This window comes from Ochlerotatus camptorhynchus, unplaced genomic scaffold (genome assembly GCF_037179485.1).
Source record: "Ochlerotatus camptorhynchus isolate MF236.1 unplaced genomic scaffold, CSIRO-AGI_Acam_v1.1 ptg000071l, whole genome shotgun sequence".
In the NCBI taxonomy this organism is placed as follows: Eukaryota; Metazoa; Arthropoda; class Insecta; order Diptera; family Culicidae; genus Ochlerotatus; species Ochlerotatus camptorhynchus.
In genome coordinates, this window is record NW_027040561.1 from 1,664,177 (window position 1) to 1,685,141 (window position 20,965).

The window sequence follows — 20,965 nt, forward strand, 5'->3', positions numbered from 1 at the left end:
CTCCGGAACTCGGTTTACATCGAGTATATAATCTTCAAATCTCAGTGGCCTTATAATTCTGTGCCTCAGCTTTAAGGAGGTTGGCTCCCCTGTTGGAAAACCTGTAGAATCATTGGAACCCCCCAAGTTGCCTCCTGGTCTTGGTGATTCACGTTGTTGTTGTGGAGGAGTAGTCCACTCAAACGCCTCGTCGTTATCCTTTTCCACAGCTTGATCAGCTTCAGCCTCAGCTTCAATTCCATCATGACCCTGGATCTTCTTCAGATGAGTTGAGTTACGCCGATATTTCTCGCCTGTAGGTGTTTCAACAAGAACAGATTTTTTTTTGCTTTTGGACAATTCTTGCAGGTTCCGGATAGAAATTAGCCGCCAACTTATTAGCAGGGTTCAAGTTCTTCATTAGGACTTGATCACCGATTTCAAGATTTGAATTTCTTGCTGCTTTTTTTCATCGTAATATGCCTTAGAGTTGAACTTGTAGGTCCTGTCATTATCTCTCACTTCTGCATCCATACCTTCGTCCGATTGGGAAACACGTGGGATCCAGTCTCGAAATTTTCGTCCAAACAATATTTCTGCTGGGGAATACCCGGTTGCGGGACGTGGCGTCAAAGCATACACGTAGTTGTATTCTTCCAGATCCTTTTTCCAATTTGTCTTATTCAACTCAGCGATCCGCAAAATCTTCGGGATGCTTCGATTCTGGCGTTCAACCTCGCCATTCGCCTGTGGCCAGTATGGTGTAGTGTGGCGAAGTTTTACACCAAATTCTCTGCAAAACTCTTCCATCTCCTTGCTCGAAAAGTTTCTTGCGTTGTCAGTCACCATCACACACGGGATTCCCAGCCTCATGAACACAGGACGCAATTTGCTGATGATGTCCGAAGATGTTGTTTGCTTCAAAACTTCAATCACTTTATATCGACTGTAAGGATCAATCATCACCAGAAGCGACTCTCCAGTAGCTACCGGTCCCAGTATATCCAAATGCAAAACTTCCCATGGTTTCTGCGGTAGTTCTCTTATCGCCATCGGCTCTGGCGGCGCTAACTTTCCCACAATTTGACAGTCCAAGCAGTTTTTTACAGCATTCTCCACATCCTTATCCATCGACGGCCACCACACTTTTGAACGTAGACGCTGTTTTGTACGCTCAATCCCCGGATGACCAATATGGACCAGGCGTAAAACATGTTTATGAACGCTTAGTGGTACCATCAAACGCTCACCTCGTAGAACCATTTCACCACAACAGTAGAGCTCATCCTTAAAGGGAGTATATTTCTTAACTGTATCACTCTATCGACCTGTACAAATTGCTTCTCTGACCTCTGCTAATGTTGAGTCATTCTCCGTGTGCTTGGACAGCTCTTCAATGGGCAAAACTACAGGTTTCGCAGTTTCCATGATGTTTAATATAGTTTCTTCTCCAACACAATCGTAAGTGGTGCAATATTTGAATTTCGGCAACCTCGACAGTGAGTGCGCAATGTTAACTTTTCCAGGTATGTGGACAATTTGAAAACGGAACGACTGCAGCCTCATAGCCCATCTTTCGATCCTCGGACAAGAAATGTGCCCCGGTCCAAAAATTACTTTGAGCGGCTCATGGTCCGTTAACAGCAAAAACTCCATTCCTCTGCGGTAGATATGTAGTCGTTCAGTTGCCCGGACCAACGCCAAGGCCTCCTTCTCGTTCTGAGCATACGATTTTTTAGCATCAGACAACCCATTGCTGATATAACATATCACCCTTTTTACACCATCTTTCTCTTGCAAAAGAACACCTCCAAGGCCCGTTGGACTGGCGTCCGCAATCAAGACCGTCTTGTCGTGTGGAGAGTAGTATCCCAGCGACTTCTTACTTACTTACTTAAGGGTCCTGTGCACCACCAGCGGTGCAAAGGGCCAACGTGAAAGACTTCCATCCTGGGCGGCTGCTCACTTTTGCCTTGACCTGGACCCAGGTCAGATTTCTATCGACTTGCTTAATTTCCTTATTGAGGCTCCGCCGCCATGAGCCCCTGGGTCTGCCTCTGCTGCGATGTCCTGCTGGATTCCAATCCAGCGCTTGCTTGCAGATTTCGTTTCCGCCCCGTCGAAGTGTGTGGCCGACCCACCTCCACTTTCGCTCTCGAATTTCTGTTGCTATCGGCTTCTGATGACATCGACGATGGAGCTCGGCATTCGAGATCCAGTTGTGAGGCCACCAGGCACGAATTATATACCGCAGGCATCGGTTGATGAAGACCTGCAGCTTTTGAGTGTTCTCCACTGATACACACCACGTCTCGCTGGCGTATAACAACACAGATTTCACGTTCGAGTTGAAAATTCGGATTTTGGTGCGTTGACTTATCTGGTTGGATCTCCATACGTTTCGTAAACTCGCAAAGGCAGCCCTAGCCTTCTTGATTCGTGCACCTATGTCGCTCTTGGTCCCGCCGTCCGACGCTATTTGGCTGCCAAGATATTGGAAACTTTCGACCTTCTCCACTGCTTGCCCCGCTACCGTAAAGTTGGAAGGGTTGCCCGTGTTGATATCGAACGATTTGGTCTTGTTGACGTTGATGGTGAGACCCGCCGCAGAGGAGCGTTCGGCTAGGTCATTGAGCTTACTCTGCATATCAGAGCGCCGTTGTGCTAGTAGAGCAACATCATCAGCCAAATCGAAGTCGTTGAGATGCTCCATGGTGATAGGCTGCCAAAGCAGCCCACGGTTCGGTACACGGTCAATTGCACCTACCATGATCTCGTCGATTACGATGAGAAACAGTAGCGGTGATAGTATACATCCTTGTCTCACAGCAGCGACTACCCGGATAGGGTCGGACAAGGCTCCGTTATGCAGAACTCTGCACGTGAAAGCCTCATACTGCGCTTCGATGAGGTTGACGATTTTATCCGGAACTCCCTTGTGTCTCAGAGCGCCCCACAGATTCTCGTGATTGAGACGGTCGAAAGTTTTTTCGTAGTCAATGAATACCAAATAAAGGGACTCTTGGAATTCATTGACCTGCTCCAGGATGATGCGGAGCGTGACAATATGGTCCACACAAGATCTTCCGGCACGGAATCCTGCCTGCTTGCCGTCGGAGAGTCGCGTCGATCTTCTTCTGTATCCGATTCAGGATAACTTTGCACAGAACTTTGAGAACAATACACAGTAACATGATGCCTCGCCAATTGTCGCACACAGTCAGATCCCCCTTCTTTGGGACCTTCACTAAGATGCCCTGCATCCAGTCGGCCGGAAAAGTCACGGTGTCCTAGACAGGGTGCCTTCCATTCATTTTGACTAAAAAAATGTTTTAAGAAATTATGGCATAATAAGATATTATGAAAATATTTTGATTATGTAAACAACAAGAAAAGATTGTTAAGTTTGTGTTTGACACATAATACCTGCCAATTTTGCTACATGAGAATCGCAATAAGCGATTTTGTAATTTATCTCACCCACTCTTCGCTCTTCACTCTTCGCGAAGAGGCGATCAGAAAAACGCTCATTGTGACTCTGTCAAAGCTAAATTTGCAGGTTTGATGTGTGAAACACAAACTTTACAATCTTTTCTTATTACTTACACATACAAAATATCATCATAATATCCTATTATTCCATAATTTCATAAAACATTTTTTTAGTCAAAATAAATGGAAGGCACCCTGGTCCTAGATATTACAGAATAGTTGATGCAACATTTGTGCGGATAGCATGGGGTCAGCTTTGAGCATCTCTGCTGATATGCGATCGACCCCTGGAGCCTTGTTGGATTTCATGCTTCGGATTGCTGCTTCAATCTCCTGCAGTGATGGGGCCTCGGAATTGACGCGAGTGATGCGCCGCACCCTAGGCGGATCATGCCGAGATGTTGATGGCTGGTTGGCTGTCGAAACTTGAAACAGCGACTTCGGATTCATTAATATGTCTTTAATTTTCTGAAACGCGATTTTTTGCTGCATACCCCATAAGAACTTAGAGTCCTTCCGCAAAAGCTCACGAATTGGAGTAGCTAATGTTGACAGATCCGGTATGAATCTACCAAGATAGGTGATTGCTCCCAGAAAGCTACGCACCTCTTCAACAGTTTCAGGTTCTCGGAGTTTTCTTATCGTTTCCACTTTGTCCAATGTTGGCTTGATTCCTTCCGATGAAAGAATATGTCCCATAAAGGTAACTTCAGATTTTCCCAGCTGACACTTTTTAGAATTCACCGTTATTCCGTAGTCCTTCAATCGTTCCATAACTTGTCGGAGTGAGATATCATGCTGATGCTTTGTTGGTCCTGACACTAGAATGTCGCCAATAAATACTCGTACACCCCTGATTCCTTTTAGAATACGCTCGATAATGCTTTGGAACACCTCCGACGCACAGTTCATTCCGAAAGTTAACCTTTTACAGCGATAGTATCCCTGGTGCGTAGCAAACGTGGTGATGAATCTTGCTTTCTCCGCCAATACTACCTGATGAAACGCTTTAACCAAATCGATTTTGGAAAACCATTTGCAATTGTTCAAATGAGGTACAATAACGTCGAATGTTGGCAGAGGGTGGTGTTGTGGTACTATAGCTTTATTCGCAGCACGCATGTCCACACACAGACGTACACTAGAAGCATCACCTGCTTTCGGGCTGACGACAAGACGAGATATCCATGGTGAATCTCTGGGAGCTGGTTCAATGATATCTTGATTGATTTCCCTTTGCACCTTTTCTTGAAGCGGAATTGGGACATGGCACTTCGTATGTTGAATTGGTTTTACGGCACCATTGATCTGAAGTGAAACCTCAAATCCCGTTATTTTGCCAATTTTGTTTTCTTCGGCATTCACCTTCCAAACGTCCGTGTTGATATTGAGGATTCCTAGTTCGGTGGCTGTATCACGAGTCAGCAGGCTTGCTCCTTTGTCGTTTACTACTACGACCTCAGCAACTACACTACATTGTTTGGTTGCAATGTCAGCCGTGAATTCACCAATTACTTGCAAATTGTTGTTTCCGTACGCTTATAGGGTTCGCTTGGTTTCTTTGGTTTGGAAGAGGACGTCAACCTTCTGTTGCTTCAAATACGACCATGTCTTGCTGTCAATCACATTTACTCCAGCCCCTGAATCGACGATCCAGTTGATCTTCACTCCGCCTACGCTGCAAACTACTTTTTCTCCTTGGGTATCATCCGTATCCGCTGCAAAAATATACTGAAGGATTCGCCGATTCCTTTGATTGCTGCGATGGTTTTCACTCTCATGATCCTTCGTCTTACAGCAACGCTTGAAATGTTCATCAGTCCGCATTTTTCGCATCTTTTGTCTTTAGCAGGACAGCATTCATCGTTGGCATAGTGTCCTACGCGGCCAAAACGAAATCACTCGTTTTTGGAAATTGAAATCTTGTTGATATCAGCCGAATGCTTCAGCTGCTGACGAACTTTTTCGATTGTCTCGAGAGACCGTCCTTCCTTTATTATCTCTGCCAAGTGTGAAAATCCGCCGATATTGGTTATGGGCAAATCACCCACGACCCAGCTAGTGAATGTTGAACTTACCCGTGCAGCAGCTTCAATCCAAATGGCCTTTTACCAACTGTCAGGAAATGTGTATGAAAAGTCATGGCGTGCCTAGTTATTATCCATCTCATATCTTCCCTCTCCTTTGGTATAAAAGTTATACAAGTTATAATGAATTACTGAATGCTGTCAATTTTTATTTTAAAACCCGTATTTCACTTTTGCACACAGAGAACAGACATGGAGGCTCGAACAAAATTTCTTTAAAAACTTGTGTAAAGATTCCTATTCGACTTAAGCGCCACTAACGGCGACTTCCCCACTTAAAAACCCTCTTTGACAACATGATGGCGCTGTAACCCGAACCCAGGGGAAATCGAATCCAGGGGAATGTAACTGTTGACTCTCCTTTTTGCTGCCTCATATTTGAGAATGCCTCGTGCTCTGCGGCCGTGTCGGTCATCGATCTGAAGTATTCGTCAACGTTTCTCACTAACTCTTCGTAACAATCCGGCCGGGATAAGCTGGGACGAAGCTTTGCCGCTCGAACGATGTTTTGCAGCTGCTCCCCCATGGAGAAGAAAAGTAGCTGCATTTTGCGCACTGGGTCCCGAGCATTGCTGAGAGGTAGAGGGCAATCTCGAAATTCTCAATGTAAGAATTCCAAGCCTCCCACATCTTGTTCGATGGGATGTCTTTTGGAAAAGGTTTAATGTTTTCCCAACGAACGCTGCATGATCCATACTCGACTGCAGAGGATACCGGTGCGTGGGAGCTGGTCCATGTCAAGTCCGCATCGCGGGCGGGTGGGACAGTTTTCGCTGGTCTCGTGGGTTCTTTGAACGCATCCAGAAGCTTTTCAAGCGTTTGCTCTAATTTTTCAATTCGATCAATAGTAACGTTGCCTACCGCTGTTCCAGGGGCGTTGTCCGACCGAATGGCTGTGCTTGAGAACAAGTCCGCTTGCCTTTCTCGAGCGTCAGTTTCGTCAATCGGTTGTTCTGTAGGATGTTCCATGCCACCTCCGCTATCTGATTCCGTGTTGCAGTCATCTTCCGAGCCAAACTCACTAGATGCTCCTTCGTGATCCGTCGGATTATCGCCGTCCTCTAGGCTGTCGCAACTTTCACTGTCCAATCCCGCGCTGCGTTCGTCTTCATCCGAATCAGACCCGTCAAACGGCGTTCGTCGTCTGCCATTTTCTTCCTCGTTTCTCCGCTCAAGGATGTATTTTCCCTCGTCAGCCATCTCGAAAATTCTGTTAAATGCCATAAAATGCTCATTAGTTTTCGTTGCCATGGTAATGATACCAGTTTTTTTGTTTGTTTTTTTTTTTTTTTTTGAACGGTCGCGTGCTATTTCTGTGGCCTTGCCACTGCGAGGAGACGATTTTTGCACATCCGTCCTCACTCGCATTCAGAACGGCCATCCCGGTCGCGTTCTTTCCTGTGGCCTTGCCACGGCGAGGAGACGATTTTTGCAAAAATCCGTCCTCACCGCATTCAGAATGGCCGTCCCGGTCGCGTTCAAATTTACGATTTTCCGTGCAAGTGGGTGATTTGCCCTTTATTACCTCCTGGCAGGATCGCCAGAAATGTGAAAATCCGCCGATATTGGTTATGGGCAAATCACCCACGACCCAGCTAGTGAATGTTGAACTTACCCGTGCAACAGCTTCAATCCAAATGGCCTTTTACCAACTGTCAGGAAATGTGTATGAAAAGTCATGGCGTGCCTAGTTATTATCCATCTCATACCAAGGTCATTCCTGGCTTCGTTAGTATTTTAGCTCGAGGTTCATCTGATGCTCCTTTTTCAAAAATTTGCTCCTTGATGTTCTCCTCAAGCCAATCACCGTACTCACACAAGTTTCCTTGCTCCCTTAAGCGGAACACAAACTTCGAAATTTTTTCATCGGGTTCCTGTTGCAAATTTAGGAAGATATGGTGCTCCTGCGGCAAGCACTTCATAGGCAGAAAGTGGTCATCAAACACTTTTATAGCCTCCTTGTAGGCATCCGAACCTGCAGGTACTTCTTGGTTTCCATCACCAACAAGACTGTCGTATATATCCTGCACACTTTCGCCGGCATAATGTAGCAAGTACGATTTCTTTCTCGACGGAAGTCCTACATTATTAACATCCAAAAATATCTTGAATGAACGCTTCCACTTTTTCCACCGGGAATTGACGTTAGTCGTATCGTCTGGATCAAACGGTGGCAATCCAACTCCTACTGGATTCATCTTCGACTCGTTTCGTTGCTGTTTTGCTTTTTGCTGCGCAATTCTCCTTCCTCAAAACTTGCTCGCTCCCCTTTTTCACTTAGAGGAATCACTTATTTTCGATCGCGAATTCAATCACCGAACGTATCACATAATGTCCTCGAAACCCGATCCTCGATCGCCAATGTTAAGTCCGAGATATTCTCAATAAAACTACGAATTTAATCGCGGAATACAAAATGCGTCTTTATTCGCGTTGCGTCACATACACTCTCCTCTTATTCTTCTTCTTCCTTTTTCCCTTCCCTCGAGGGAACCACCAGTGCTAATACACGGTTGTTTAATCGAACACAACAGTTTCAATTTGAAAATCAACAGTCAAAAGTATTGTTATCGACGCGTTGAAATGTTTCTGATCCATTGGTGATAATTTTTTTGAAATTTTCCAGGGGCAGCTAAGTTATTAAAGTTCAAAATCTTTAATAATTTCATTTGTCGGTTTTCATAAAGTGTACCCCCATCTTCCCGAAAGACGTAGTCCTACGTCAAAAAAGCTAACACAAAAATAACAAAATTATTTTAAAACCTTTCAGCGACGACAGTACAGAATCCGTTCCATCGAAAACGAAGACCTCATTACTTTTCCATAGTAATGAGGTACTACGACATGCACTAAGCAAAGGGCACGCAAGATCAATGTATTGTACGCATTGATTATGACCCGAATAGAGGGGAGGAAATCGTAGGGAAGATTAAAAAATGGGATCGCTTCTGAAAACGCTTTAAAAATCTCCTCAATATCCCTTTGAAGTTATCCTCAGAAATGTCCATTAAATTCTTTTCATAATTCCCTCCACATTTAACCTGACACATTCACCTAACCTAAGTGTTGGGAAAAAGGATTATACTCTAATTCACTGACAATTGGGTGACCAAATTTAATGCATGGTCAAAACACAGAGTTTTTTTTATAGTGATAACAAATAACAGACTAAAGTGGTAATTTTTTAATACGATAGATGAGGAGATGAAAGCATAGAGTTGTTAGTTCCGTTAGAGTACGGTAGTGTGAAAATTGTATATAGAAAGTAGAAAGCGAGCAAGGATAACTTTTTAGGAAGGTACAAATCGCTCCTTACCAATCTCCCCCGTTGGAGAGGGATAGTGAGGGGTATTCCCCCTTCGCCACCACTGACAAAAAGAGATGATCACCGGCTCGCTCATGTACCGACGATGTGTTTGAAACAGTTCTATCGATTGTACCACACTCAAGTTGTTATCTGAAGGAAGTCAGCTATTGTTACCTCTACCAAGGTATGAGCTGAAATCTTTAGATTATAACCAAAAAGAAACGAGATACTCAACCATAGTGATGAATATTCTTATGGGATTTCTCAACACTGCTCCTCTCAATACCATTGAATTCTGCTCAGCATCACTTCGATATATTACACAGAACTACATTGGATTACTCCTTGAAATTCTCCAAACAATCCCCTCCGAATTCTTCTCCTTGAAATTCAAGTCAAGTTTGGCAGTGATCTGGATTTGCGGGAGAATTATGAAGTTTGTATGGGAACCTAAGCAAAGCCCAGCTTCAAAATGACAGCAAACCGAAATCAATCAAACTTCAATTTCGTTTCGAACGAATTACAGAATAGGGGTGCATTGACATTGATTTCAGTTTAAAATGTGGGCAAATTTTATAACAAATTTTGTTTTCATTTTGCTGTACATTTGCTCTTCAAAAATATGTTGTTGCAGTTTTGTTTTCATTGCCTTAGCAGAACATCAAATTGATGTAAATAAATCCTGACTTAGAAAAATCCGTACTGTAAGAATCATTTCTGCAGTTAGTTATTCATCACGAAGTGTAATGTAGATAATTGTTACATAATTTCATCTAAATCCCAGCGTTTTATTCCTCATTCATCAAAGATACTTTCTACCGCAAATTTCTTCAACCACCTCATTTATCCAAGTCATGTGATTCTTCCTCAGATCGCGCTTTCTTCTATTCTTGGCCTGCATCAGCCTGGATCTATCTTTCACCAACTCCGAAAAAGGCCGAATCCGTGACTTGTACCGCACAAAGTATGGAACCCTGCTTTCCTCCGGCTTATCATACAAAATCTCTTTCAAGTGCCACTGGATCGATTTCGATTCATTTTTTTTCACCATCACTACGGACGACGACGACGGCGACGGCTTCTTCTGCTTCCGTTCCTGCTTCTTCCGCTTATCTTCACGATGCAATCCTTTGATGTACATTCGAATCGGACTCTGCTCGGTGGCCGTGTGGACCATTTTCGGAAGACGTGGAATTTTGACCTTCGGTAGGTTTAGTTTCTCGTGCTTCGTGTAGTGGCCGAGCCAACGTGACCATTCCAGTCGCGTCATGCAAGTGTGCACTACCGGTTCTAATGCCTCATCCTCATCACCGGCCGATTTTTCTTCATCGCTTCTGTAGTCCGCAGCACGGTACTTCTTTTTCAACGGCAGGTCCTTTTCAGGTACATCGATTTTCAGTGCAGCCCTCTTGTAATGCTCATCAACCAATACAGCTTCATCCTTCAGCTCCCGTCTGGCACGCATTAGCTTGTCGTTATACTCCTCGAACTGAACCTTCGTTCTGGGAAGGTTCATCGGTTCCAGTTTTATGGATCTATTAAGTTCGTCTAGACGTTCGGAGAGCTCTTTCCTGATTTGATGCTGGCGTTTGTTAAGATAATCCTGCTCCGGTAGGTTCCTCAAAATCGCCTCCTCATCCAACGGCTCCGGTGATTTGTCACGTTCCGCTTGAGCCTTCTGCTCTTCCATGTCCTTTCTTTCATACCGATTCCACATGTACTTCCGGACTCGCTCCATGTATGATTGTTCTTGAACGCACGCCTTGTCTTCAACGTGAACTATCTCCGTTGCTATACATTCATCGATTGGCGCTAGGATCTCTTCTGTCGCGGATCGAAGTACCGAATCTGCATCAACCGTCTCAACCGTACTGTCAGACGAAATTTCCCACGATTGCACCTCTTCTGGTTGTCTGTTCTTTTCTTTCAGGTACTCTTCATACTGCCGCGTCTTGAACAGCTCCTTCCTCGCACGGAAGAACGATCGTTTGCATTCCTTAAGAACATCGTTCCGCTTCGGTCTCTCCTGAAACTCCTCCCAACTGAGCTCACACAAGTCTTCCTCGATATCGGAGTCACTACTCTCATCTTCGTCGGAGTTGACGTTATCCGCCAGAACAACACTTTTAACAGCCTTCAGTGTGATTTCACTGATTTTCGAAGGTTTCTGCTTAACGCATAGATCCGAAGGAAGTTTCTCGGTGATGGAAAAAGTACTGGCATCCGTGACCCGTTTATGGTAGATTTCGTCTATGTGGGTTCGCTTGTGGAATGGATCCGGCTTTGACTGGTGGCATGGTTTCCGTGCTGGAACGCCTAGCCCTCCCAGTTGGCTATGATAGGCCGGGAGGGCCTTAAATGGGACGTCGAAGTTTTGAAAGTCATATGGACGGTAGACGGCTGGAGCTTCGCGGTTCCATTGCAAACGAGGAGGAACAGTGGAACGGGTAGTTTCGTTGTAGGGGACGTTGAGGATGGTTGAGCCACCGGGGGTTGATGCGCTGGAGCTTGATGATTCGGTTGAGGTAGATGAGATGGTGGGATTTATAGATGAGCTAGACTTGCTGGATGTTGTTGGCTTGCTCGAGAAGGATCGGTACAGACTCGGGGAGGAGTCGGTCCGTAGGCCACGGCCATACTGGAAGTGTTTTTGAGTGGATGAGGAAGCGGGTGACCCTCGCGATGACATGTTTTCGAATGGCGCCTCGCTCGCAACAATGCCTACTATGATCAAGCAGCTTCTCTTTAGCTGATTCTACAGAGGATGGACACAACATTCATGAATAGGCTTTCTGTAGACTTGTAATGGATCATTTTCCACACTGGTCACTCTTGGAACCACTGTGATGCCTCAACGGGAATTTTTTTTCTTACACCAAAACATGCCGTTCGACAGCTTTTTCTTCATATTTTTTATGAATAGGCTTTTGAAATGGATCATTGGCCATATTGACCGCTCTTGGAACCTGTATCAGGGGATACAAGCAAATTTATAGAGAATACTGATTAACATTCCAACTACATTCTCCAAATAACTCCACAACGGTTTTGACTAGAGAGCAACGAATCTAAACACATAAAGCAACCAACGATACAGACAAAACGGTTGCTACGACTACCATGACAAACTCGCTCTGTAACAAAGCTCGATCCGAGTGGTAGAAGGATAATGATATATTGCTTGCCTGCTTTGTTGCAATATACACGGATGAGGACATAGCTTGATATGAATCGGCAAAAGACATAACAAAAAAATTCCCATCAACACACGTGTATCATCTTCGACTTTACTTCGTGAAGCAGCTTGCCAACAATTGGCTCGTTTCCTTCTACCGCCCCGAATGAGTCGGGTCGCACGAGCTGCTTGTCATGAAAAAGAACGGTGAAGATTATATCATTATTGTTTTCAACTTCTGACAAAGCGTTATTATTCGGTTCGTTGATCGCTTGTTATTTTGTCATTTGGAGATATTTTTGATTCCTTGCTAGAGAGGATCTAATATAAGAGACGGAGTGGACTGGCTGGATTTGAGCCAAACGAACTGTCAAAGCCAGAGCAATCGAGCAGCGCCTATCTTGATTACATTGGCATTGTTGCAAGGGGTTGGTCACTCTACACAGTGAGCCAAAATAAAACTTGGGCACACCCAGGTGCAGTCATATGATCTTTAGAGTTATTAGCAACACTGAACTTTTTCTGCGCCTGCGCAGTGTGCATGTGTCAAAGTTTGTTATTGATGTTGCCGCAATACAAACCAATTTTTTACAAACCACAACCGTGAATCTCCAACAAGTCCGACCAGTGATTCTCCAAAATCGAATTGAATTCCACAAAATACAATCAGCGCACATCCTATTGCCTATCCGAAGAAGAAGGTACATGAAAAAATCAGGGCAATCGCTTGCATAGCAACATCACTCAATCAAGCTCAACATTACCGGCTCCAGCTCCGTTATTAAAGTAGTTACTCAGACTCCCGTGACCGGAGGAAAGTACGTCCCACGAGCGGTTCTGATCAACCTTGTGCCGGAAATTATGGATTCGGTCCGAGCGGGACTATTTGGACAGCCGAATAACTTCGTTTTTGGACAGTCCGCTGCTGGTAACAACTGGGTCAAATGACACTAAACCAAGGGTGCCTAAATGGTGGATTCTGTGCTGAATGATGTCCGTAAGGTATCTGAAGGTTCACCGAAGCCAAGAGCAACATGAACGACCTGGTTTCGGAGTACCAGCAGTACCAGGAGACGGCGATTGACGAGGAAGGAGAGTTCGACAAAGAAGAGCAAGGTGCCGACGAGTTATGATAGATACACATGGTTAAAATGGTCGTTTTTATTATGCTACTGTCAATAATTGCAGAAATAAGATCTGGTTGTATTAAAAAATAACACTGTTAAATTAATTATGTTGCAAATAAATTGCAGCACCGTGCAACACAAACACAACGCAATTGGCAAATTTTTCATCAAAGTTCCCTTTTAGCGGAATGAAGCGCATCCCACTGGCCAAATAATACTTTGACTGTTTGTCCAATGCTTCTGCCCGCCAAAAGGCACAGGAAATGTGCCCTCTTCATGTGAGTTAAGGTAATTAAATTGAAGTAATCTACCTTCCGGAAACACTTATCCGGAATATCAAGCAGTAAATCTACTTTCAGTGACTTTCCATAAGATGTTCCCAAACGACTGGATCCAATATGGTGCACGATCCGTTGCTGAACGAATATGAAGCTTCCTTGGCAAAAACATGCGAGCCGTCGGGAAATGCCAGCGGAAAGTCAACCCCTTCATAATCCACATCCTTCAGAGATCGTTCATTGCCGTATCTTCTACAGTCCTCAAAACCTTGAGGAAATCGCTTAACCAACGCTCAATATAATTTAACACCTTGAATTTCACCTTCACCTCGCTTAGCATCTCTTCCACTTGCAGCCGGAACAGATTCGATTGGTTGAAATATTCCGTTTCCTTCAACCGATTGATTTCCTCTACCATTGGCGGTTTGTACAGCTGCTTCCGTTGGTGTTCTTCGTCTGTTCGTCGCGTGGAATGAGCACTTTTCGATTCCGAAGTTGTGACTAGCACAAAGCGTCTACCGCTGACACTTTTCGGGTCCAGCCGCCCAAAATCGTCGTCGTCAATTGAGTGCTCAACTCCGGCACACTGAGGTACACTGAGAAAAAAGTTGGCACAAAATAAGTGTGTAGAGTGACGACCCCTTGTATTGTTGCTAGAAGCCAAAGGCATAGGGTTCCAAGGCAGTTTGTTTTCAATCCGCTCCTCTCTTATGCTAGACCCTCTCTAGTTTAGACATGCATGGCAACATAATTGTGATGAGACCTTGGCCACCTTGGCTGAACACATCAAAATATTTTATGATATTTTGGCTTAAAAACAAAAGTATCCGAAGAACAAACATTGTTCAGGACAAAAAACTCTGCCATTTTGGAAAATACTTCAATATTTTCGTTGATATTAAAAATATATTTTCAAATATATCTATGTTGTCTTGCCCCTTCTATGGATATCAAATTATCAACAGCCTTACTTTGGGAATGCTAACGAGTATCTAGTTGAAAAATTGACTCAGCATTCTGACGAGGAGCCCAAAGTGATCGTAAGGAGGATTTCAGATCGTTAAGCAGATTTCCAACAGTATTTTAAAAAAAAAATCAAAATTTTGTTTACAGAGTGGGTAAAAATTACACACCTCTTTTTTCTCATTATACAGCTCGTATTTGACAGATGCTAAATTGAGCACACCTATTCAGCTTCGGTTCATTGTAAACACACGTGTATATTTTCGTTAAAATACGTTCGCGTGTATTACCACAATTAAGCCAAGTCTATTACGTAGTGCATGAAAATCCTCCCGTTTGTTTTGTTAGGATGTTTAAAATGCTAAAATTAAAAAAAAAATATATACAATGATTGATCAAGTATTATTCTGAAGATTTGAAACTGTTCCAAAATTCAAATATCATTTCTCAGATTTTCTTTCATGATTATGAAGTATTTGAAAGTTCTTCAACTGCTCTAAGATATTAATCAAGCATTATTTCAGAGATCTTAAATTGATGGGAATCAGATTTTTAATCTGCATCCTAAGTAAGTATAATAATAAACAGCAATTTTGACACGCCCTTGTCCGGTGACCATGGCTATTTCCGTGTCCATACCAAAAACCTATAACAGTTTTCTAGTCAAATGCTTGTGGATGAACAATAATCGAACGACGCTCCAAAATTAGCCAAACATTTGCCTATCCTAGTTATTTTGCCATCCCCTGAACATACAACAGGTATTGCCTAGGGTATTGCTTTTTTCTACGAATTTCAATCAGACCGCTACCCACTAGAGAAGGTATAGGATCCTCACTATTATCTACCACTCTGGTACCCAGTATTGGGAAAATATAAAAAAATCGAATCTCACCAATACCCATGATCACGCTTGATTTTCGCCGAAAATTACAAGCTGTGATATCGTAGCTACGAATATCAACCTAAGAAAACTCACCAGCAATTCTAATGATACCGTGGTGAGTTTGAGTTTCATGCAAGGGGTAATCAACTCTCCACACTGTACCGAAACACAGCATGGCACACTTTTCGGCTCTTCAGGACAAACGTTGGCAAATAGGCAGCGTTGCCAGAATGTTTTAAAGTTTATCGGTATCAAAGGTTTTGAAAATCGGTATTTATCGGTATTTTCTATTTTAATTAATGTTATATTTTTGCCGTTTTTGAAAGCGAAAATTTTAACTTTTTGACTATGATCGGAAAATTCCGGAAAAAAATTCCGGGGAAGGCTTGAATTAACTTCTGGAGGAAGCTGAAAACAACATCCAGATAAAGAAGAAAGAAGCTCTACTGGAGGAAATTTGCGGAAAGTTCTGAGAGAAGTTGGAAAAACATCCGCGGAACTTCTGGCGAAAATTTAAAGAAACTTTCAGAAAAATTCAGATTTCACATTCGAAGGAAGACAGAAAAGTTTTGGAATTCGGAAATAAATTCCAAAAGTAGCCATTTCCAGGGGAAGCCAGAAGAAACTCGGATAAACCTTCCAAAAGAAGTAAAAAAAACCAACTGGACAAAATTCCAGTACTAGACGAATAAAATTTCTGGGAGAAGTTTAATTGAACTTCCTAGAGAAGACCGAAGAAACTTCCTGGAGACGCTGGCAGAAACTTCCTAAGGTAGATAGGAAAAAAATCTGGAGAAAGGTGGAAGCCAGAGCGCTTACGGAACAGTCGAAAGAAACAAGGACATAATTCCGGAAGAAAGAGCTCCTGGGGGATGTTCTATTAATCCAGAAAATTTTCCCTGAAGACCCCGCAATGCCCCTGAAGTTTTTGGAACATTCCTGAAATGTACTTAGGAATATTCCATATTTACTCGGGATGCTTTGGAATACTCTGATCATCTTTGAAATACTAAGAACTTCCCTGATTATAATGAGACTACCGGTATATCTCAAATAAACTTTGAAGGTCTCTAGACTTTCTTAAAGATTTCCAAATATAAGTGCTCTCACAATTTTTTTGAATTTATTGTAACATCAGCATTAAAGTTCTCTGATCTTCCCGATTTTTCTAATGTTTAAAAGTGATCGACACTGCAATTAATGAGCACGAAACTCATGTTCTAATGTTCGTGTAACTTCCCTTACGTTTCTTAAATTTGCATGAGCCCCTCGGAACATTGCTGAAGTTTTCGGAAATTGCCTGAGTTTCTCAGAACTCCTTTAAAATTTACGATTTCCTTGAAATTTATTGATCTGATCTGATTGTCCTGATGTTCTCAGAACTTCCTAAAGTTCTCTTAATTATCTTGAAACTAATGGAACTGTTCTGAAAACTATTAAATTTTCCAGAAGTTCTTTGGACTTGTGAAGTATCCAAAATATTTATGATGTTTCCTTAAGTTCACTGGTGTTCGCTGGACCGGGTTTTAGAATTTTAGAAACTTACTCAAAAGTCTGGACTTTTTGAAGTTTCCGCTGTGGATCCGCAATCAAAATCTAAAAGCATCCCTGAAATTACGGGAAGAATCATTTGATCGAAGGCTCTAGGAGCTTCCAAGGGAAGTCGAAATAAGTTTCCGAGAGGAATCGTAAATAGAAAATTCCAGAGGAAAGTTGGAAAAAAATACAGGAAGTTAAATAATGTTTAAAAAGTATTTCCCGATTCCCCCGAAATTACCAGAAAGAGCCATCGACTGGTTATCGATTCACGGAATGCAAAAACGGTGAGGAAATTGAAACATTAATCGAAAGAGTATCCATACGACATTTTTGAAGATGATTTTTTTTTAGAATTTTAAAGACTCAAAAAATTTGAGATATTCAAAAAGATACAAGTCTCACACAATAATTTTCTCCGAAATTCTTAGCGCGGGCAGGCAATAATCATTTTGATTATTTAAAAAAAATCGGCATAACACCTCAAAAATCGGTATTCTGAGGAAACTTATCTGTATATCGGTATCTACACAGAAAAAAAAGTTGTTGACTTCTTTGTTTACTCCATTGAGCTTCACATTGGGTTCTGATTCCAAAGAAAAATGAATCTAATGTCGTTTTCATTTTTGCGGTGCAGCACTGGTGTAGTGTAAGCAGGAATAAGCGCGAATCTTTGACAGCTCAACATCATTTATTTGTAAACAAAGGTGCATGCATCCTATATCTACACCCTAAAATATTTCGGTGTACGGCAGTGTAGCACCGGTGTAGCTACACCGCAAAAACGAAAACGACATAAGTTTATCTCATCCGATTCGTAGCGAAAATCCCAGCAGCTCGTGGTTTCGTCTAAAATAGCTTCACGCCAACAGCGTTCTTCCACACCATGGTCGGTCGAGAGGGTCGATATCGAGGGTCACGATGGCCAAAATGGGTTCCCTTCAGCAACGATTAGTCAAAAGCCTGTAAGATCGTCCAGTACGATCTTACGGTGCGGCGCGGAATGCGATCGACGAACTGAATGGACAATAATCCTCTGAACGACGACAATATTGTGCCAGCTGCGAAGGATTTTTGTTTCGTTACAAGGTTGTTATGCAGAACGATAAAGAAAAAAAAAAAACACGTCATAGGGATGTGTGTGATGGGTTTTGTACTTCGGTCAGGTTTGAATCCCGGTCTTGCCAAGGGTCTTACGGGATGAAAGTTTTATCGTTTTCTCCTACGTTTTTCCTTAGGTATCCTTGCCAGTCATTGGTTTCAATTGGTGGACTTCGATGGGAAATCCACAGGGCTTTATAGGGATGTCCATACAAGTCCCAGTACTTATTGGGGGATGTCGATACGTATTAACCCCAAATATTCCATCTGGTCTGGACGATTGCCTTAGCGGAACAGTATAGCCATCACCCCATCACCAACGATCCAATCTCCACTCTTCTGTTGCACTAGTTCGTCTCAAAAAGATCCGGTGCGATGGGTGGCCTACCAATCAATCAATTATAAGGTCTTGCTTAATCTCGAAAGTGTATGACGCATGACGGCAATTAGTAATTTGCTGTTCGGCAAGATCCCGTGGGCGTGCAGATGAACAACAACAACAACCACAGGGTACAGTTGAACTGCAGATGCGAAGTTTATCGGGATCGTGCATCATTTCCGAGGTATGCCAGATATGACATGGGGGGAGGGGGGACATTTGATGGTTTTCACTGGTGGTATATTGGCCATTGGTTTTGATTGGTGGTACCACCTTGTGGAAGGTATCACATCTGCAAAGGATCGTGAACTTGATAGGCTTGAACGTGTGTAATTTGGTGATAGTAGGCGACATCACAATCTGCGATACGATAGGCTTGGGTCATGTCTTCGAGGTTGCGTAGATCTGAGTCGATCAGAACTGTTTCGAGGATGTTGTTTCTAGGGTGGGAGTGATTGAAAATGTTAACACAATCACAAAACTCTAACTTCAGGGTTGTCAAACTTATGGGATATTAACACCTTGATTTATACATTTTGGCCTACTTTGGAATGATCGGCACAACGCTTGGCACAGCTTTCGGCACTGCCAAAACTTGGCACAGATTAAGGTGTGCAGAGTTGGTTTCATGACTTTTGGTTTACATCCGAACGCGGCCTGAAACTATCGTCACTGCTGGCAGCAGTACCTTCATGTCGGCGAAGTGTAAAGAGAGATAGCGAACTATACTTTATCTTTTGAAGAAAACGATGTGCAACGGAATCATTTTTCAGTCGAGTCAACTCTCAGCTTCATTTGCACATGTTGTAAATAGTCTTGTAACATCAAAGGAGCTTGTAAAATTAATATTAAGCATGATGGTGCCAACACTGCTGGCAAGTCATAAGCTACATTCCTCTTGCATTTAAATACAGCTGATATAGATTTCGAGTGTGTCTTAAACCTTTCTTTCATTTTTATTCCCTCCATTAGTATTCAATCAAGGCGACGAAGGACGCTCCTGGTACATCCTGCTCAAGGGTTCGGTGGACGTGGTCATCCACGGCAAGGGTACCGTCGCGACGCTCAAAGAGGGTGACGATTTCGGAAAATTGGCCCTCATCAACGATGCTCCCAGGTAGGTTCCTCCCGTAAATAGAAAATAAATGCAAATATGTCAGATGTGATGAAGATACAGATAAGCGTGATGAATAAGGGGTAAAAGCACCATGATGTCACCGTAACGAAGGTTAAGAAAAACTTCCAAGAAGAAGCGATTAATTTAATGAGTGAGGGATCTGTCTTTTTTCGGAGGAATTTTTCCTTTTCGTAGTTGTTCTTAAATTTTAGTCGCCCCCAAGCGATGGTGTGGATCGTGCCATTTTCTTTAATTATAGAAAAATAGCACTCACGGTGGCACAGACGGGGGAGACCCAAAATTAATCGCTTCTAATAGGTAATTTATGCGGTGACGAACCCCGAAGGGAAAATTGCACTAATTGGTCTAATGGGTACTAATTTTTCGCGAAAATTACCGCGTACTGTTGTATATGATTTTCCATGTAAATTTAAGCTATTTTTTAATAACTTTTTGACCTCGCTTCCATACCGACTAACCGCAATTTAACCGGTTTTTTCTCACCCGAAACCAACGACCGCAGAGCGGCAACCATCGTGCTCAAAGAGAACAACTGTCACCTGCTGCGCGTGGACAAGGAACACTTTAATCGAATCTTGCGAGACGTTGAGGCCAACACGCTACGGTTGCAGGAGCACGGAAAGGACGTACTAATCCTGGAACGGGTCGCGAAACAGCGAGGACACTCGGCTTTCAAGTAGGCTTCCTCATCTCCCTTGTTCGCCGGTGGCAAATCCCATAAATTGCATGTTAAACATTCGCTTTTCACTTAATACTCGCTCACTTCCTTCACCTGCCTTGTTCCTCCTTAATCCTTCGAATAACATTTATAGGTACGAGCACGCTAAGGATTAGAGAACGCTTGTTTTCATGTGATTAAAATTAATCTTAATCGCTTTTTTGTAGCAACAATTTATGCCTCCTAGTCGCCAGGTAGCTTTAACGTGTATTTGCATTCGATCCTATCTAGCCGAGGCTCATTAAAGTCAGTCGGTAAAGAGAAAGCTATAAAGTCGATCCGTGTTTGTTCGGTTTAGAAAATTGCTCGTCTTCTCCGGCGTAACTGAAAGTGCTCAAAGGACGCAGGTGTTAAATCCCAGCTGGGATGTAATAGCCAAAGAAGAAGAAAATTTACGGACGCGAAGAGGCAAATATACGTTAAAGAAAAACCCAGCTCGATCAGTAACCTTTAACCGGCGGTGGCACAAGAAAAATGTCACTTTCTTTTCGTAGAAAATCCTCGCCTCCGCTTGTTTAATGAGGGCGACCCATATTTTAGCTCACCCCAGTAAAGTCAACTTACGATTATCGCGATGAAAAATATGCAACAGAGACACACCCCGACAAGAAGGGTAGGGATTGCTAGGATTCTGTTGTGCAGTAACCAGTTGGTAGGGTAATTTGAATGTTTATTATAGCAAAAAATTAATATCTTTCAATGGTGAAAACGGTAAATTTTCCTTTACAATGGGAGGGCTTCTACTGAACTGAGATCGTATAGGAACATAAACAATTGGAATATACTTTAATGAATGAGA

The 20,965-nt window shown here is 42.9% G+C and overlaps 2 protein-coding genes across 5 annotated transcripts in view; one reads left to right on the forward strand and one right to left on the reverse strand.

The window, feature by feature from the left end:
* Positions 1 to 20,965, forward strand: part of Epac (Exchange protein directly activated by cAMP) — a 541,224-nt gene that overhangs the window by 442,498 nt on the left and 77,761 nt on the right. For 3 of the 4 annotated variants that reach the window (XM_065217278.1, XM_065217281.1, XM_065217280.1), the window contains 2 exons: positions 19,283 to 19,427; positions 19,951 to 20,124. In XM_065217278.1, the coding sequence (XP_065073350.1) occupies positions 19,283 to 19,427; positions 19,951 to 20,124 (319 nt within the window). The remainder of the gene's footprint in view (positions 1 to 19,282; positions 19,428 to 19,950; positions 20,125 to 20,965) is intronic. The other variant, XM_065217279.1, reaches the window with a different exon arrangement.
* LOC135697536 (uncharacterized) lies at positions 9,665 to 11,554 on the reverse strand. Its single transcript, XM_065217295.1, has one exon. It carries the CDS (start codon positions 11,552 to 11,554, stop codon positions 9,668 to 9,670), a length of 1,887 nt encoding a protein of 628 aa, XP_065073367.1. The 3' UTR covers positions 9,665 to 9,667.